The 18613-nt window shown below is 37.0% G+C and overlaps 1 protein-coding gene across 7 annotated transcripts in view; it reads right to left on the bottom strand.

The window, feature by feature from the left end:
* The window catches only part of ABCB11 (ATP binding cassette subfamily B member 11), a 141932-nt gene that overhangs the window by 33818 nt on the left and 89501 nt on the right, over positions 1-18613 (bottom strand). For all 7 annotated transcript variants that reach the window (XM_074399528.1, XM_074399529.1, XM_074399531.1 and 4 more), the window contains one exon: positions 13920-14084. In XM_074399528.1, coding sequence (XP_074255629.1) covers positions 13920-14084 — 165 coding nt within the window. The remainder of the gene's footprint in view (positions 1-13919; positions 14085-18613) is intronic.

The raw sequence follows: 18613 nt of genomic DNA, 5'->3' as shown, positions 1-18613 counted from the left end.
TACTTATGTGGGAGCAGGGGTTATGGGAATTCTCTGTATCTTCCTCTAACTTTACTGTGAATCTAAAAGTTCTCTAAAAAATAAAGTCTTTTAAATAATGGTTTCACTTTAGACGTGCTAGTAATTAAACCAAAGTTAGCTAAGAATATGATGGCGATGTACCCCCGTGGGGTGGAAAATCTGGTGAATGAAAACCAACGGTGATGACTAACAGAATTGTTGTCTTGTTTTTTTGCCTTTTAGGCAATCGTGTTGGTTTTTCATTGACAGAGATGAAAAGGATGGTAAAATGACTTGAATCATTTAAGTAATAAAGCTGAGAAAGAAGGAAGAAAGGAAGGAAGGACAGGAAGTAGGGAGAGAAGAAGGAAGAGAGGAAGGGAGGGAAGAAGGAAGAAAGTAAGCGAAGAGGGAGGGAATGCGAGAGGGAGTCAGAAAGGAAAGGGGGAAGGAAGGGAGGGAGGGACGAAGGGAGGGAGGGAAAGAGGAAATCGAGATCTGGAGATTTATCTGGGATGAAACTCAAAGTAGTATTAACATTTTGACCTATGTTTTTCTCAATTACTAGAGGAAAGAAAAGATGACTTTCACTCAGGTAATTTGCCAGTTAATTAGTTTTATAGAATATACATCATTAAAATAGAAACTATCAAAGCATTGACTGGCATTGTCTTAGGAGAGAAAAAAAATTCATTCATCCGATATTGAGGTTGTTGTATCTAAATCACCAGAAGCTGAATCATTTCCCCACTCTCTAAAAAACTATAGCAATTGTTAGGGAGAGTTTTTAGTCTGTAAACTGCACTCAAACATATTCTGAATTTACAGATATTTGTTCAAGTAACTCAGGATCTTGTTGCAATATGAAAAATAAAAGAACATATTCCAATGACATTGCCTTGTGATGAAATGGATTTTGAGTATAACAGAACCTTTGTAATTCAGACCAGGTGAAATAACTAGGAAGTTCGGAAGAAGTATGCATTAGAGAGCTATACAATACATCTTTATTCAGTTTCCTGAATTAATCTGAGTCATTAAAACAGTGTCAACAAACAGTTGCTCAAAGGAAACCATTTATTCAAAAATATTTACTAAGTACTTACTATTTGCCAAATAACTCTCCTTGGAAACAATATGTACTACTCCATTAACAAATCCTTTTTCCGTAAAGCAAAAGTAACCTGTTCAAATTATCACAAATTACAAAGTGGGTAGGAGGGGTTCTAAATTAATGAGATTTTACTGTTTGTAGAATAAAGTTTCTAGGGCCTTCATGGTGCTTAGTACTGGTTAAAGTAGGTTCAGAAAACAGCACAGTAATTCTTCCCAGCATAGCATAACTCGTAAGTTTACAGAGTCTAAAAATTAAAGAATTTAAAGATATCTTTCAAGCTGGTTTTTAAAATCACTATACAATTACCCTGAAACCCCAAACTGCAATGTCACAATTCCCATTCCTTCTTAAGGTCAGCTTTTATAACTATGGTCTATAGAACTGCAGATTTTCCTGTTAAACTCTTACAGATGGAAAACGAAGCCCAAAATGTCAAGTTTACTCAAGTTCATTAAGCTGGTGGTTATTAGTAAGAAAACGTCTATTTTTTGGCTTCTGGTGCAGTGGTTTTCTTTATGCTCTTTTGGCTTTTTGTATTAACTACCTTCTCAGTGTTTAAAAAAAAATAAAAAAGAACATTTAGCTAATATTAAGATCCATACAACTGTCCAATTCAAGATTGGGCATCTATCTATTTGTAATCTTTTTTCACAAAATTCTGCCCCACGAGTTCTTTGTATATTCTTATTGTTGAAATGCAACCCAAAGGGTTATCCATCCATAAATTCCTCTGTTCTTTGACTAGCTGTAGTTTGGGTACACATCTTTGCTTTTTTTTTAATGGTAAGTTTGTTTAAGGAGAAAACTAACATTCACTCACCTGTTGCTAATGTACTACATGTCAAAATTTGTGGGTTGACCTGCTCTAACTTAAATTAGGAATTATGATTCTCAAAAAAACTCAGTGAGGTAAATTTTCTTGCTCCTTATACAGAGGAGGAAAGTAAGTCTCAACAAGGATAAATCACTCACCCAAATGTATACATTTATATAACGGAGAGTAGAGACCTACTACAAATCCAGAGCTGGCTGACTCTCACATCTATTTTTTCCCAGCATGCTACATCCCAATTGCTGTGCTTGGAAATTGGCACATTTTCCACATCAAATAGACACAGGGAAAGTGAAGCAGATAAATGATGCCTTATGTGTATATTAAGGCTTAGCTAGATTGGTAACTGGACTCCTGATAAGGCCCAATCATTTACTGGGTCCATTCCCACAGTGTGGTCTTAATACACCAAATGGGTATATTGTGCCCTTTAGGTATGTCAGAAGGAAAACAGAGCAATTAAAAACAGACTCACAGTTATGCCCTGTGAGATGAAGCATCATAAGTTTACTAATGAACACGTGATAATTATGCAAAAGGACAACCTACTCTACCAGAGAGGAAATATAGTGGTTTGTTCAAGCATCATTCTCCTAGAAAATATAACCCTGCGAGAACATGAACGATGAGCAGACTTTGGATTTTACCAGCCAGATGCTGCCTACTCTGGTCCTGCTGCTTTTAAGTGAGAAGCCCAATAGCTTCCTCTAAGCCCATCTTAAGATTTCTGATTGTTGCCAGAAGACACAGAGAATATCATCACCACCAATGACAGAGCGGTTGCTCAAGAAGGACAGCTTGAATTACAGTTGAAGTTTTTTGTTGTTGTTGTTGTTGTTGTTTTAATTGGCCATTTCATGGACCACTAGAGCTAGAAGATATCTTAGGGATCATCTTTGTAAATCCTTCATTTTATAGGAAAGGGAGAACTGGGGAAGAGGTATGACATGACCCCAGGGCACACAGGATGTAGTAAGTCACAGGAAGAGCCAGTTTCAGAAAAAAAATCTGCTGACAGGAAAGTCACAACCCTCCACAGCAGCTCATATGAACAGTTTGGGTGGAGTTGGGTGAGTATATTCTTTACTCTGCTTTTATAAGAGAGAAAGGGATAATCAGCAGAGACGCTGACATTTTGAATATCTTTTAAAAAGCAAACGTCCAGGACATAGGCTTTGAATCTTTCCGATCCAACCCGATTCCCTGTGCCTTCGACACTACCATTGCTCAGTGAGATGCGTTTCTCCAGCTCCTCCCTACATTCATGCCAGCTCTGTGCAAGCAACACACAAACACACAAGGATTTTCTTGTCCTCCTCTATGCCCAACAGTAGCTACAATGCCTCGAAAAAACCAGGTGGTAAATAAATACTTGTTGAATGATGGGTGGTTTTTTTTTTTGTTTGTTTAATGTTTGTCTTTCTCACAGACTGAAAAGTCCCGTGGGGAAAGCACCGTAACTGGCACACATTCAGTCCTCAGCAAGGTGTCTGTGGGAGGCAATCAACATAGATCTGCTGAGGGAATAAAAGATGATTCACTTTATATTTGGATATTGTACCTACTAGGAAATCAAGAAGTCTAAATTATTTCAAAGATTTTCAGCATAAAAGTTTACGGCACCACATAACTAGAAATTCAGTTAACCAAAGTTGAAGGTTTGGGTGTTTCCAATTCTCTTTCTGAAATTACTGTGGTTTCTTCACTTACCACAAGGGGGCGAGGTGAAAACTACAGTGGTGGTGGAGGCCCTCCTTACACAATGGACTTGATTTTGTTTGAGGATTATCCAGGTTTTTCTATACAACTCATGCTTGTGGGGACATTTTTATAGTCAGGAGAGGTGACAGGAGAGAAAGTAATGGAGGAGAGAACGAAAATGTAAGCTTTTATCATTTACTAAGCAATGGCAATGTGATATGTTGGCAAATACTGCAGACTAGGATTCAGGAAACCAGGGCTCTAGTCCTGGCTCCATCATCTAATGGCAGTGTCACCTGGAACAAGTTAATAGTTCTGGGTTTCTTTCCTTGTTTGCCTCAAAGGTTTTATGTGTGTATGTGTGTGTGAATTTCAGCCTAGCAAACATGATCACATTTGTTTTAACTGCTTCTTTTTTAAAATTAACTTTAAAAATGTTTTGTACATTTAGGAGGTACAAGCACAGATTTCTTACCTGCATATATTGCATAGTGGTGAAGTCTGGGCTGTGAGTGTGTCCATCACCTGAATAGTGAACATTGTACCCAATAGGTAACTTTTCAACCTTTATCTCCCTCCCATCCTCCTACCTTTTGGAGTCTCTAGTATCTATTATTCCATCCTGTATGTTCATGTGTACTCATTGTTTAGCTCTTACTTATAAGTGAGAACATGTGGCATTTGATGTTCTGTTTTTGAATTATTTCACTTAGGGTAATGACCTCCAGTTCTGTCCATGTTGCTGCAAAAGACGGGATTTTATCCTTTTCATGGTTGAGTAGTATTCCATGGAATACCATATTTTCTTTATCCAATCTTCTGCTTACAAAATTCTGTATGTTTGCTATTGAATAGTGTGGCAATAAATATATGTATGCAGGTATTTTTTTGGATAGAATGACACCATTCCCTTTGTATATGCCCATGTGATAGTTAATTCTGAGTGTCAACTTGATTGGATTGAAGGATACAAAGTATTGATCCCCTGAGTGTGTCTGTGAGGGTGTCGCCAAAGGAGATTAACATTTGAGTCAGTGGGCTGGGGAAGGCAGACCCACCCTTAATCTGGTGGGCACAATCTAATCAGTTGCCAGTGAATATAAGGCAGGCAGAAAAAAACGTGAAGGAGTGAGACTGGCCTAACCTCCCAGGCTACATCTTTCTCCCATGCTGGATGCTTCCTGCCCTTGAACATCAAACTCCAAGTTCTTCAGTTTTGAAAACTCAGACTGCTATCCTTGATCCTCAGGCTTGTTGTACCTTGTGATCACGTAAGAATAAACTCATATATATATACATATATACACTTATATACATATACACATATACATATATGTATACATATGTATACATATATATGTGCATATGTTAATACTTAACACATATATACACATATATGTATATGAGTTTATTAACTTACATTATATACATATATTATATATTTTTATATATATTACTTCATATATATTAACTTACATGATATATATACACATATATATACATATATACACACACGTATACATATATATACATATATACACACACGTATACATATATATATACGTGTGTGTATATATCCTATTAGTTCTGTCCCTCTAGAGAACCCTAATACAGACCAGTAGTGGGATTACTGAATGAAATGCTAGTTCCATTTTTAGTTCTTTGAGAAATCTCCATGCTGTTTTCCATAAAGGTTGTACTAATTTACATTCTTATAAATGTAAATTTAATTAATTTACATTAATTGTAATGTAATCAATACATTACATTAATGTATAAGCATTCCTTTTTCTCCACATCTTTGCTAACATCTGTTGTATTTAGACTTTCTAATGATAGCTGTTCTGACTGGTGTAAAATGGTATCTCTTTGTGGTTTTAATTTACATCTGTCTGATGATTAGTGATGTTGAACATTTTTTCATATGTTTGTTGGCTGCTTGTATGTCTTCCTTTGAAAAATAACTGCTCATCTCCTTCATCCACCTTTTAATGGAATTATTTGGTTGTTTGTTGAGTAAGTTGAGTTCCTTATAGATTCTAAATATTAGCCCTTCGTTGGATATAATGTTTGTAAATATTTTCTCCAACTGTGTAAATTGTTTATTTACCCTGATGACTGCTTCTTTTGCTGTGCAAAAGCTTTTTAGTTTCATTAAGTCCATTTGTCTATTTTTATTTTAGTTGTGTTTGCTGTTGAGGACTTTGTCATAAATTCTTCGCCTAGGCAAATATCTAGAAGAATTTCCTAGGTTTTATTCTAGTATTTTGATAGTTTCTGATCTATGTTTAGGTGCTTTATCTATCTTGAGTTAATTTTTGTAAATGATGAGAGGTATGGGTCTAGTTTCTTTCTTCTGCATATGCTATTCAATTTTTCCAGAACCTTTTATTGAGTAGAGTGTAATTTCTCCAATGCATATTTTTGTTGACTTTGTCAAAGACAATTTGGTTTTAGGTATGTGGCTTTCTTTCTGGGTTCTCTATTCTGTTCCACTGATCTATGCATCTATTTACATACCTCTGTAGTATAATTTAGTCAAGTAAGATGACACCTTTAGCTTTCTTCTTTTTGCTTAGGATTGCTTTGTCTATTTGGGATCTGTTTTTGGTTCCATGTGAATTTTAAAATTGTTTTTTCTAATTCTGTGAAAAATGACGTTGGTAATTTGATAGGGATTGCAACGAATCAGCAGATTGCTTTGGGAAGTATGATCATTTTAATGCTATTAATTCTTCCAATCCATCAGCATGGGATGTTTTTCCATTTGTTTGTGGCATGTATGATTTCTTTTATCAGTGTTTTGTGGTTCTCCTTAGAGAGATCTTTCACCTCCTTGATTAAATGTATTCCTAAGTATTTTTTGTAGCTACTGTAAATGGGATTACCTTCATGGTTTGCCCCACAACTAGATCAATATTGGTGTATAGAAACACTATTATTTCTGTACATTACTTTTGTATCCTTAAACTCTACAGAATTCATTTACTAAATTTAAGTTTTTGGTGAAGTCTTTAGGGTATTCTAGATATAATATTATATCATCAATAAATAGGGATAATTTAGCTTCCTCTTTTCCAATTCACATGCCTTTTATTTTTTTCTCTTGCCTGATTGCTCTGCCTGATTACTGCCAGTACTATGTTAAATAAGAATGGTGAAAATGGGCATCCTTGTCCCAATTCTTAGAATTCTTTCAACTTTTCCCCATTAAGTATGATGTTGGCTGTTTGCTTGTAATATATGGCTTTTATTATGTCGAGGTTTGTTTCTTCTATGTCTAACTTGTTGAGAATATTTATCAAGAAGGAATGATGAATTTTGTTGAATGTTTTTTCTGCATCTATCAAAATTATTATGTAGTTTTTCCCCTTTATACTGTTTATGTGATATATCATGTTTATTGCTTCACATATGTTGAACCATCCTTGCATGCCTGACATAAATTTCACCTGATCATGGTGTATTATCCTTTTGATGTGCTCTTGGATTCAGTTATTTTGTTAAGGATTTTTACGTCTATGTTTATCAGAGATATTGGTCTGTAGTTTTCTGTTTTTGTGATGTCCTTGTCTGGTTTGAATATCAGGTGATATTGGCCTTGTAGAATGAGTTAGGGAGAATTCCCTCCTCTTTGATTTTCTGAAATATCAGGAGGATTGCTATTAGCTCTCTGAATGTTTGGTAGAATTCAGCTGCAAATCCTTCTGGTCCTGGGTTTTTCTTTTTTTGTTAGCAATTTTTTTTATTACTGACTCAATCTTGCAACTCATTATTGGTCTGTTCAGATTTTTTATTTCTTCCTGATTTAATATTGTTAGGTTGCATGTTTCCAGGAATTTAGTTATTTTCTCTAAATTTTTCAGTTTAGTTGTTCATAATAGTCTATGATAATCTTTTGTTATTTCTGTGATATCTGTTATAATGTCTTCTTTTTCATTTTTTATTGCCTTTATTTGAATCTTCTCTCTTCTTGATGAGCCTAGCTAGCAGTTTATCAATTTTATCTTTTCAAAGAAACAATTTTTTTTTGTTCCATTGCTCCTTTGTATTTTTCTGTTTCTATTTTGTTTAATTCTGCTTCAGTCTTTGTTATTTCTTTTCTTCTGCTAACTTTGGGTTTGGGTAGGCCTTTTTCTAGTTTCTTGAAGTGCAATGCTAGTTGCACTTCAAGAAATGTTAATTTGTAATCTTTTTACTTTTTAATGTGGACATTTAATGCTATCAGCTTCCCTCTTAGCACTGATTTTGCCGTATCCCACAGGTTTTGGTATGTTGCATTTTCATTTTATTCATTTAAAACTTTCTTCTAATTTCCATCTTAATTTCTTCATTGACCCAGTGATTGTTCAAGAGCATGCTGTCTAATTTCCATGTATTTGTATAGTTTCCAAAGTTCTTCTTGGTATTGATTTCTAGTTTTATTTCACTGTGGCCTGAGAAGATACTTGATATGGCTTTAGCTTTTTAAAAAATTCACTAAGACTTGTCTTGCGACCTAATATCTGGTCTATCTTGCAAAATGTTCCACATGCTGACGAAAAGAATGTAGTTGTTGGGTAGAAAGGTCTGTAAATGTCGTTTAAGTTTTGTTTAAAGTCCAGTTTATGTGCAATATTTGTTTGTTATTTTTTTCTGACATGATGATCTGTCTAGTGTGTGAGTGGGTCTTAAATTCTCCACTATTATTGTATTGCCCTATCTTTCTTTAGTATTGCTTATATTTGTTTTCTGAATTTGGATACTCTGATTTTGGGTTCATATATATTTAAGATTGTTATATCCTTTTGTTGAATTGATCATTATATAATTATCTTCTTTGTCCCTTTTTCTAAATTTTTTATTTAAAGTCTGTTTTATCGGATATAAGTATGGCTATTTTTGCTCGGCTTTGGTTTTTATTTGCACGGAATATCTTTTTATGCCTCACTACTCTCAGTCTATATATATCTTTATGAGTAAGGTGAGTTTCTTGCAGTCAGAATTTAGTTGGATTATATTAATTTATCCATTCTGCCAATCAGTATTTAAAAGTGAACGATTTAATCCATTTACATTTGTGAAAGAAAAATATCTTGGTTCCTCCAAATTATTAAGCTAAAAGGAAAAGTCAAGTGGGGAACTGCTTAGGGCAAACCTGCCTCACATTATATTCAGTCACCCCTCTGCTCACTGAGATAAATGGATAACTGATTGTCTCCTTTGGAGAGGCTAATCAGAAACTCAAAAGAATGCAACCATTTGTCTTTTATGTAGCTATGACCTGGAAGCCCCCTCCCTGCTTTGAGTTGTCCCGACTTGCCTTTCCAGACCAAACCAATGTTCATCTTATATATATTGATTGATGTTTCATGTCTCCCTAAAATGTATACAACCAAACTGTACTGTGACTGCCTTGGGCACATGTCATAAGAACCTCCAGAGGCTGTGTCATTGGTGCACATCCCCAACCTTGGCAAAATAAACCTAACTTAACTGAGACCTGTCTCAGATTTTTGGGATTCACAAATTCAAGGGATATGTCAGGCTTTGTTCCTGTCATATTACTGATTATTTTCAAGTTGTTTCATAAATTATTTATTTCCTTTTCTCTTTTTTTGTCTTTGTGGTTTGATTAAATTCTGTTATGCCATTTTTTTCTCTTCCTCTTTGTGTGATTGTTTTATATAAACTGTGAATTTCATATTTCCATGTGTTATTGTGATGGTGAATAATGACTTTTAGCTTCTATGTTTAAGACCCCTTTGAGCATTTCTTGTAGGTCCAGTCTAGTGGTGACAATTTCTCTTAGTGTTTGCTTGTTGGGTAAGAGCTTCATTTCTCCCTCACTTATGAAGCTTATTGTGGCAGAATACAAAATGCTTCACTGACAGTTTTGTTGTTGTTTTTTTTCCTTTCAGCACTTTGAAAATTCCATCTCATTCTCTTCTGGCCCATAAGGTTTCTGTTGAAAAGACTGCTATTTAGGTGAGTAGAGGCTTTACTCTTCCTAACTTAAAAATTCTTTCCTTTACTTTGATTTCAGACATTCTGAACATAATACGTAATGGTGAATTCCTTTTTGCAATGTGTTTGCCTGGGGAACACTGGACTTCCTGAACTGGATGTCTAACACTCTTGATAGACTTGGGAAGTTCTTACTGATGATTTCTTTAAATATGTTTTCTAAACTTTTTTATTGCTTTTCCCTTTCAGGAATACTGATAATTCATAAGTTCAGTCACTTTATTTAGTCCAAATTCAGTCACTGTATTTAGTCCAAGACATCTCAAAGACTTTGTTTATTATCTTTATTCTTTTTTCCATATTTTTGTCTGGCTGTATTATTTCAAAAGACATGTGTTAAAGTTCTGAAATTTTTACCTCTACTTGGTCTAGTATATGATTTAAGCTTTAAAGTATATTTTGTATTTCCTTCAATAAATTTTTTAGTTCCAGAATTTCTGCTTATATTTTTAAAAAGGTATTTATTTCCTTAGTAAATTACTCATTCATGTCCTGAATTGATTTTCTAATTTCTTTCTATTGGTTTTCAGATTTTTCTTGCATCTTATTATCTTTAAAAATCAATATTTTAAATTATTTATTTGGCATTTCAAGAAATTCTTTTTGACTGGCATCTGTATTAAACCATTCTCACACTGCTATACCAGAGACTGAGTCATTTCTGAAGAAAAGAGGTTTATGACTCACAGTTCCACATGGCTGGGGAGAACTCAGAAAACTTATAATCATGGTAGAAGGAAAAGAGGAAGCAAGGCACATTTTCATATGGCCAAAGCAAGAGGAAGAAACAGTGAAAAGGGAAATGCTACACACTTTTAGCTGATCTTGTGAGAACTCATTCACTATCACAAGAACAGCAAGGGGGAAATCTTCCCCCATGATCTAATCACCCCCCACCAGGTCCCTTCTTCAACATGAGGTTTGTGTGGGGACACAGAGCCAAACCATATCATTCCACCCCTGATGTCTCTAAACATACATGTCCTTCTTACATTTCAAAACACAATCATGCCTTCTAAAGAGACCCCTAAGTCTTAAATAACTTAAGCATTAACTCAAAAGTCTAAGTCCCAAGTCTCATCTGAGACAAGGCAAGCCCCTTTCACCTATGAGCCTGTAAAATTAAAAATAAGTTAGTTATATGTCTTTATGGGTAAGGTGTACCCAAAGTACAATGGGGGTACAGGCATTGGGTAAATGCTTCTGCTACAAAAGGGAGAAAATGGCCAAAACAAAGGTGATCCAGGACTCATGCAAGTCTAAAACCCAGCAGGGCAGTCATTAAACCTTAAAGCTCCAAAATAATCTCTTTTGACTCCATGTCTCACAACCAGGCCACACTGGTAAAAAGGGTGGGCTCTCAAGGCCTTGGGCAGCTTTGCCTCTGTGCCTCTGGCAGGGTACAGATCCCAGAGCTGCTTTCAGGGGCTGAAGTTTAGTGTCTGTGGCTTTTCCAGGTGCAGGGTGCAAACTCTCAGTGGATCTACCATTCTGGGGTCTGGAGGATAATGGCCCTCTTCTCACAGCTCCACTAGGCAGTCTCCCAGTGTGGACTGTGTGTGAGGGCTCCAACCCCACATTTCCCCTCACTTCCCCTCCAACCCCATATTTCCCCTCACTCTGCCCCTGCAGTGGACTTCTACCTGGACACTCAGGCATTTCCATACAACCTCTGAAATCTAGGCAGAGGCTCCCAAACTTCAAATCTTGCCTTCTGTGCATCAGCAGGCCCAATATCATATGGAAACTGCCAAAGCTTGGGGCTTACACACTCTAAAGTGGTGGTCTGAGCTGTACCTTGGCCCCTTTTAGCCATGGCTGGGTGTTGGAGTGGCTGGGATGCAAGGCACCATGAACTGAGGCTGCACAGAGCAGTGGGGCCCTAGGCCTGGCCCACAAAACCATTTCTCCCTCCTAGGCCTTCAGGCATGTGATGGGAGGGGCTGCTGTGAAGGTTTCTGAAATGCCCTGGAGGCATTTTCCTTGTGGTCTTGACTATTAACATTTGGATCTTCTTAAGCAAATTACTGCAGCCTTTAATTCCTCCCTAGAAAATGGGTTTTTCTTTTATACCACATGGTTAGGCTGTGAATTTTTCTAAACTTTTATAATCTGCTTTCCTTTTAAATATAAATTCTAGTTTCAGGTAATTTCTTTGTTTATGCAAATGAGATAGGCTTTTCGAAGCAGACAGGCTACATCTTGAATGCTTTGCTGCTTAGAAATTTCTTCCACCAGATATCATCTCTCTCAAGTTCAAAGCTCCACAGATTTCTAGAGCAGGGGCACAATGCTGCCAGACTCTTTACTAAAGCATAGCAAGAGTGACCTTTACTCCAGTTTCCAATAAGTTCCTCATCTCCATCTGAGACCTCCTCAGCCTGGACTTCATTATCCATATCACCATCAGCATTTTGATCAAAACAATTCAACAAGTCTCTGGGAAGTTCCAACTTTCCCTCATCATCCTGTCTTCTTCTGATCCCTCCAAGCTGTTCCAATGTCTGCCCGTTACCCAGTTCTAAAGTCACTTGCACATTTTCAGGTGTGTTTATAGCAATGCCCCACCAGTTGCTTCTTCCAATTTTTTGAATTTGCTTTTACAGAAGACAATTTTTTCCCGAATATATATATGTTGTTAAGATGCTTTGGCTTTGATTTTGGGTTCATACAGTAGTGTGATCTTTGTATGATTCTACTGTGAGTCTGTTCATGACTCAGTCTCAACAGTAGCCCACAAGAAGGTGGCAGGGACCCTCCCAGGGCTGATGGGAGTATCTGGTCTCCCCTCTCCCTCTCTAGAGCAGTGCAGAGGCAGCACATGTCTGTATATCCCTGGTATCTAGGCTCTCAAAATGATGCCTGGCTGAGGCTGCTCCAGGATCAGATGCCTGTGTGATTCTGTGTGGTTTTTCCCTTCCGGAGCAACATCTCTGTGCAACCTTTAGGCAGCTCTTCTTGTCAGGCACAAGACCCTAGTGGTTCAAGGATTTATCCCATGACCAAGATTGTAAAAGCCCATTTTGGAGCCCTGGGGGTTTCTCTATTATTGTTTGCCCATATACAAAAGCCTCTTGTGGCTCTCAAGCAGTCCCTAACGGGGTATCCTGCTTTGAATTCTCTCCTTTCTTATTCTTTGTGCTTCCCATCACTTCTTTGGTGAATCCTAATGTTCTAGCCCAGATGATCTATTCCAGACCTGGTTGTTTAAAAGTTTGCAGTCTCTCCCCTTTGCCCTCTCTTCCTCCTGCTTTGGCCATGTGAAGCATGCTTTCATTTACCTCCTTGCTTTCCATTTACCTTCCGCCATGATTGTAAGTTTCCTGAGATTTCCTCAGCCATGTGGAACTGTGAGCCAATTAAATGTAAATTTACTTACTATTCTGATTCCTCTTCATGGAGAGATACATACTAACTACATCTAGTCAGCCATCTTTCAGTACTGTTTCCATGATCAAATTTTAATGCTACTCTTGCAATGGCAAGGTTTTTACCAGAACTTGGCTCTATAGTTATACAGGCTGAATTTGAATCCCAACTCCACCACTTGCTATCCTAAGTTCTCGGTGCCTTGGTTTGCTCCTTTGTAAAATAGGAATAATAAAAATACTTACCTTAGATGGTTATTAGTAAACTTAAATGAACTATTGTACATAAAGTGCTTAGATATTACCTAATAAATGTTCATAGTTATGCCTATAACAATAAAGTCAGATAGATAATATAAGAAATTCTAGGAAGTGAGAAATTACAATAAGCTTATTTTTCATTCATGCCTCATTTACTTCCCTCTTTCTTCTTCTGCTTCTTATCCACATTCCTATTTCAATGGTACAATCAATAGAGAACTATACATCAAACACTAACACCTGCTATGTAAGTTAAACTTTGTACCTCTGCTGTTCAACAAGATCAAAATTTCCCTAAAATCCTTTTGTATTATTCCGTCTATCCAGTTTGCATTTTGATTAGGTTTGATGTGTATTACTAGATAAATTGCCCTCTTCTAACACAAAATTTTCAGTGACAGTACCATTTTTTTAGGGTGCAATGATTCTGAGTGCCCTGCCAACCCAAATGAGAGTGTACAACTTTGCCTTCTTACCTTCCATGTGATAGAGACTGGGGATATTTTTCGTTATTTAGAGATGAGAAAAATGAGCTAACAGAAAAGAGCTAAATACTTTAAAACAAGAGCTGACTTATCAAAATAAGAAAATAAAAAGCATGAGAAGAAGAAAGCTAGTTCAGCTGTGTACTTACCCCAAGAATCTGGCTGAATAAAAAGGCATAGAAGGGTGTGACCGTCCCATTCACAGCTGCACCCACAGACCCTGCCACCATGTGGGGCCATTCTGGAGCATTGAATTTCAGAATCCTCCTAACTGGGGCAGGTTCAACTTCTTCCTGCACAGGAATGTCCTTGTCCTTGGGCAGAGAGAAGGTCATGTTAATCATCCAAATGTACTCAAGACATTTTGCATGTACTCTTTTATTATACAGCAGATCCTTTGGCATTCACAGATTTAAGAGTCATAGTTTGATTGGTTTTGAGCGACCTCAAAGGTCTATGGGATGTGGTGGTTTGTTATTTTTCAAGGTACAACTTTGAACGAAACCAATGTGGTAGCTTGAATGAAAACTGAACCGAGGAAGTACTCATCTGAAGGTGAGTTTATAGTTCTCATTTCATGATCACATGTGTATTAACTCTCAGAGGGCAATAAATATGTTGGATCTTGGAGAAAAGTAACTCCCATAAAATAGAAAAGCTTTGCTATCGTTGTATTTATACCTGTGAAGACTTGTGAAAATGTCAATGTTTTTTTAAAAAATGTCAAGGTTCTATAATGTAGTAACTGGCTAAAGCTCTAAGGCAGGCCAGGATATCTGAAATAAGACAAAATAATTTTTTAAATGTATTAAGTGGTGTTAACAGTTATCATTGACATGTTTTCAGTAAGGTTTTCCTGTATTAGTACCCAGTAAGTAGTACTCCATTTGGATTTCCAAATTGCACATTATCTTCTCGCAGAGTGTGACACCAGGCTGGCCTAGGTTGCCTAGAGCATTCATTTGCACTGGTCCCACAAGGCAGTGCAAAGAGGGCCAGAAGATACCAACAAATGAAATGAGTGTTTTAAATGAGAAGAATTCATCTTGTTTAAAATGAGTGAACATTCATCATCATTTCCCTACTCTGATCTCTTTAGTTGCCATTAAAGTCAGAGCTAATGAACTTTTATCCTCTCAAAGGCAAATATTATATATGGAACTCCATTGTGGTTTTGGGCCATCATTTTTCCTTGCTGTGAATATTACTCATGCTTGATCTTAAGGGTAATTTATTTACTAATTTGTTAAATTTATTACCCACTTCATTTGAGAAAGGATTTTAGATAGCTTATACAGATTTATATTGATTTTTAAAACATTTTCTATTAACATTTACTATAGCTTATTGACTATAGCAAAATTGACTATAAACCTTAATTAGTGCTCTCTTTTATTAACATAGTAATTTACTCTTTAGGGAGCTGAATGGCAGGGATAGACAGCAGCAAGGATCTTCAAAAACTTTCCCTTTGTTTACAAAGTCAAAGACTACATTCAATTTAAATGAAAGTCTGGAGTCATACCCATTTCATTACAGTTTTAAGTCAAATAAAATGAGGGCAGGCAACTTGGGCTGGTGATGAATTTGGTACTGCCTCCACTTCAGGTTCTCTCTTGGCCTGCTCTCACCATTTGTGCTTTGTCATTACTGCTCACTCATGCGGTAGGTCCTGCTGTTCAATTATTTCACCTGTGACAACTTACTAGCTCTAGGCAACCTATGCCAGAAAGGAAGAAGGGTGCCTGGGAAAGTGTGAGTATAATAGGCATAGAAAGAATGGAGTTCTTGGATAAGCCCCATGTGGCCACCAGTAAAATATATCACCAAGTGCTCTAGCTCTCTGGACCTCAGTTATTTCATCCTTAAAATGAGACACTTGGACCGAGTTATCCTGGGGAGACAATCTCTCTTTGTCTTCCATGTTTCCGCACATCTTGTGAACAGAGGCATTGACTGCCTTCATTCAGATTATTTTTTTCAAGGGTGTTTGCACAGCAAGCAGTTTTGGAGGACAAAGAAGGTGTCTTCATCCCAAGCGAAGTGCACACCTTACTGCCCCCATCTGCTCTTTATGAAAGAGTTGGGCTCCTCAAGCCTGGGATTCCTCTGGTTTAAAACACCTTTTGTTGGTATCATCTGGCCCTCTTTGCACTGCCTTGTGGGAACCGGGGGTTGGGTTGAGGAGCCAGTGCAAGTGCTGAACACTGGCTACTGCTATTGCTATGAGTAATAAAGCCCTTTGTCTCTGATTCAGGGTGCTCATGTGACAGAGCAAGACCGTGTCTCCAAAAGAAAGAATATGAACACTGTGATTCAGGATGCTCGTGTATTCTGCCAGCATCATGAAATTGTGTGAGACTAACTGAAGAGCTTGCAACAGAGCAAAATATTCCAACCCTTCACTGTTCTAGACAGTGGTTGGCATCCAGATCTGGATGCTCTCAGACTCATGTGGGATGATGACTGAAAAACCAGATTCCTGGATCACGTCACCAGAATTCCAATTTAGTAGGCCTAACTGTGAATCTCTGTCTTAAAAAATACTCCTCAGGTAATTCTGGTAACCAAAGTTCAGTTTGTGAGAACCCCAGGAGTATACGATCTCCAAGGCTCCTCCCACCGCTAAATGGCTAGGATCTATAAAGAATGTTTTAGATGTGTCAGTTTTTCTGTATGTACCATCAAAGGGTATGCTTGGGAACTTATGAAGACTGTTAGCACTCATTAAATTCTGCCGGCTTTCTTGTGACACTGAACACCAGCATTTTCTGGAACCACTGCCCCACAGGATGGTCTATCCACAGCCTGACATGATATAAATTGTCCCAACCTTCGGATACCTGAAGGTATCCTTAACCCTAAACATCACCACTTAGGACATCTAAAAGCAATGTAAAGTAATTCTTGTCTAGTGGTTTTCATTCCAAAAGAAACTAACAAGAAATACAAATTAATTAATTTGAATGATTTTATTTGGTTCCTCTACATTAAAAGTTTGACCCTAATACCCTCCCAAAATGCAGGTGTCAAGCTTGAATGATGCAAAAACTAGAAAATCTGTCCCTAAATATCAGACTGCTGCTTGCATTTTATTTGACTTCTCTACTAAAAGAACAGGAGAAGAATAAAAGAAAACAATAAAAAATATAAGTAAAGGCATTCTGTAAAGAAATATTTTCCCTCTGATTTTGTAAAACTGAACATAAAGAGAAGATTAATAAATTAACAGCAAATTGTAACTCATAGAGAAGTAAAATTATAAAATTTGTATGTGTTTCCTTGTAACTTTACTGTAGCACTGGCAGGTTGCACAGCACTTTAAAAAAATCATATGCAAAGAAATACCTGTCAGTAACTCCATAGTAGGGAGAGTAACAGTAACTCTTGTTCATCTTTGCATCCCCAATGCATTATGTGGCACTTCATAGTGTGCAACCAATGTTTATGGGATAAAAGAATGAATGAAATTTTTATGTCCATGGTGCATCCATGCAACAAGACATTTACTTAAAATTGCTCATCTACTACGATGCATTCTTAGTTCAATGCTAGACACTGGGCTTTTCTCAGTTTCCTTTCTTACATCTTCTGTGTAGGCCAGAGGAAAAAATAACCTCTGACTTAAATCTTAGGTCCTGCTTTCTATCGTTTGTTACACTGGTTTCTGCATTCCATTCAATAGAGGTCTCCTTTCCTAATAATAACTTTAAGATTTGATGATAAAAAGTGGTAACTATGACAAAGGAGCAGAGATTTTCAAACGAACTAATACTGATAGTCATTTTTATGGGTCCCATCTCTGTCTTATCTTAACCAATGTCTAAATCCTATCCTGTAGGTTATCTGTGATGTAGTTATAGATGTCTAATATTTGATTCTGACTTGATCTCATACATTTCTGCCTGGTTTTTTAGTTTCACCGAAAGAGATGCCTAAATATTACAGGCTGAAATATTAGGGAAACCCATGTTAGCCTGTGGATTTCCCTAATCCTAAACTCAATGTTTTCAACCTTGTAACTAATATCTGACCCCATTTATAGGAGCTAAGAGTACCGTTTGGAGAGCAGGGAGAAATGGGTGTAGTCTTATCTCTGTCAACAACTAACTATGAGACCTTGGGTGAAAACACAGACTTCTCAGGAAACAATTCTAAGTTTTAGAGTCAATACGTCAGTACACCACAAGGTGGAGGTAACTTCTTTGTGTAAATTGATCTTCAGCACCATAAAAGATTTCCCACTCTACAGAAGGTAAGGTTAGGCCTTTTCCATCAATATGAGAAAAAAGAAAGTATTTCACCAAAGCTTGGGCTTGTGGAATTTAGTTAAGTATTAAAATATCTTAAAATACCAAAACTCAGCAACATTTTACCCATGCAATATTACTTGAGATTAGAAATTTCATAAATTGGCTGGGTCCAGTGGCTCACGCCTATAATCCCAGAACTTTGGGAGGCCAAGGTGGGCGGATCACCTGAGATAGGGAGTTCAAGTCTAGCCTGACCAACGTGGAGAAACTCCATCTCTACTAAAAATACAAAATTAGCCAGGTGTGGCGGCACATGCCTGTACTCCCAGTTACTTGGGAGGCTGAGGCAGGAGAATTGCATGAACCCAGGAGGTGGAGGTTGTGGTGAGCTGAGACTGGGCCATTGCACTCCAGCCTGGACAACAAGAGTGAAATTCCATCTCATAAATAAAAAATTCAGAAGTCAAATTTTATTAACCCCTTTCCATTGTTTTCTTTTCAAAAATCAATAATTTTTTAAACCTAAAGGACTAATAAAATTAGCATACAGACTAGTAGTATTAATAGGAGACAGTTTCCCTTTGGAGCTT

This window comes from Saimiri boliviensis, chromosome 5, assembly GCF_048565385.1.
Source record: "Saimiri boliviensis isolate mSaiBol1 chromosome 5, mSaiBol1.pri, whole genome shotgun sequence".
Lineage (NCBI taxonomy): Eukaryota > Metazoa > Chordata > Mammalia > Primates > Cebidae > Saimiri > Saimiri boliviensis.
The sequence above is the reverse complement of the archived record's forward strand: the minus strand, read 5'-3'. Positions and strand labels throughout refer to the sequence as shown.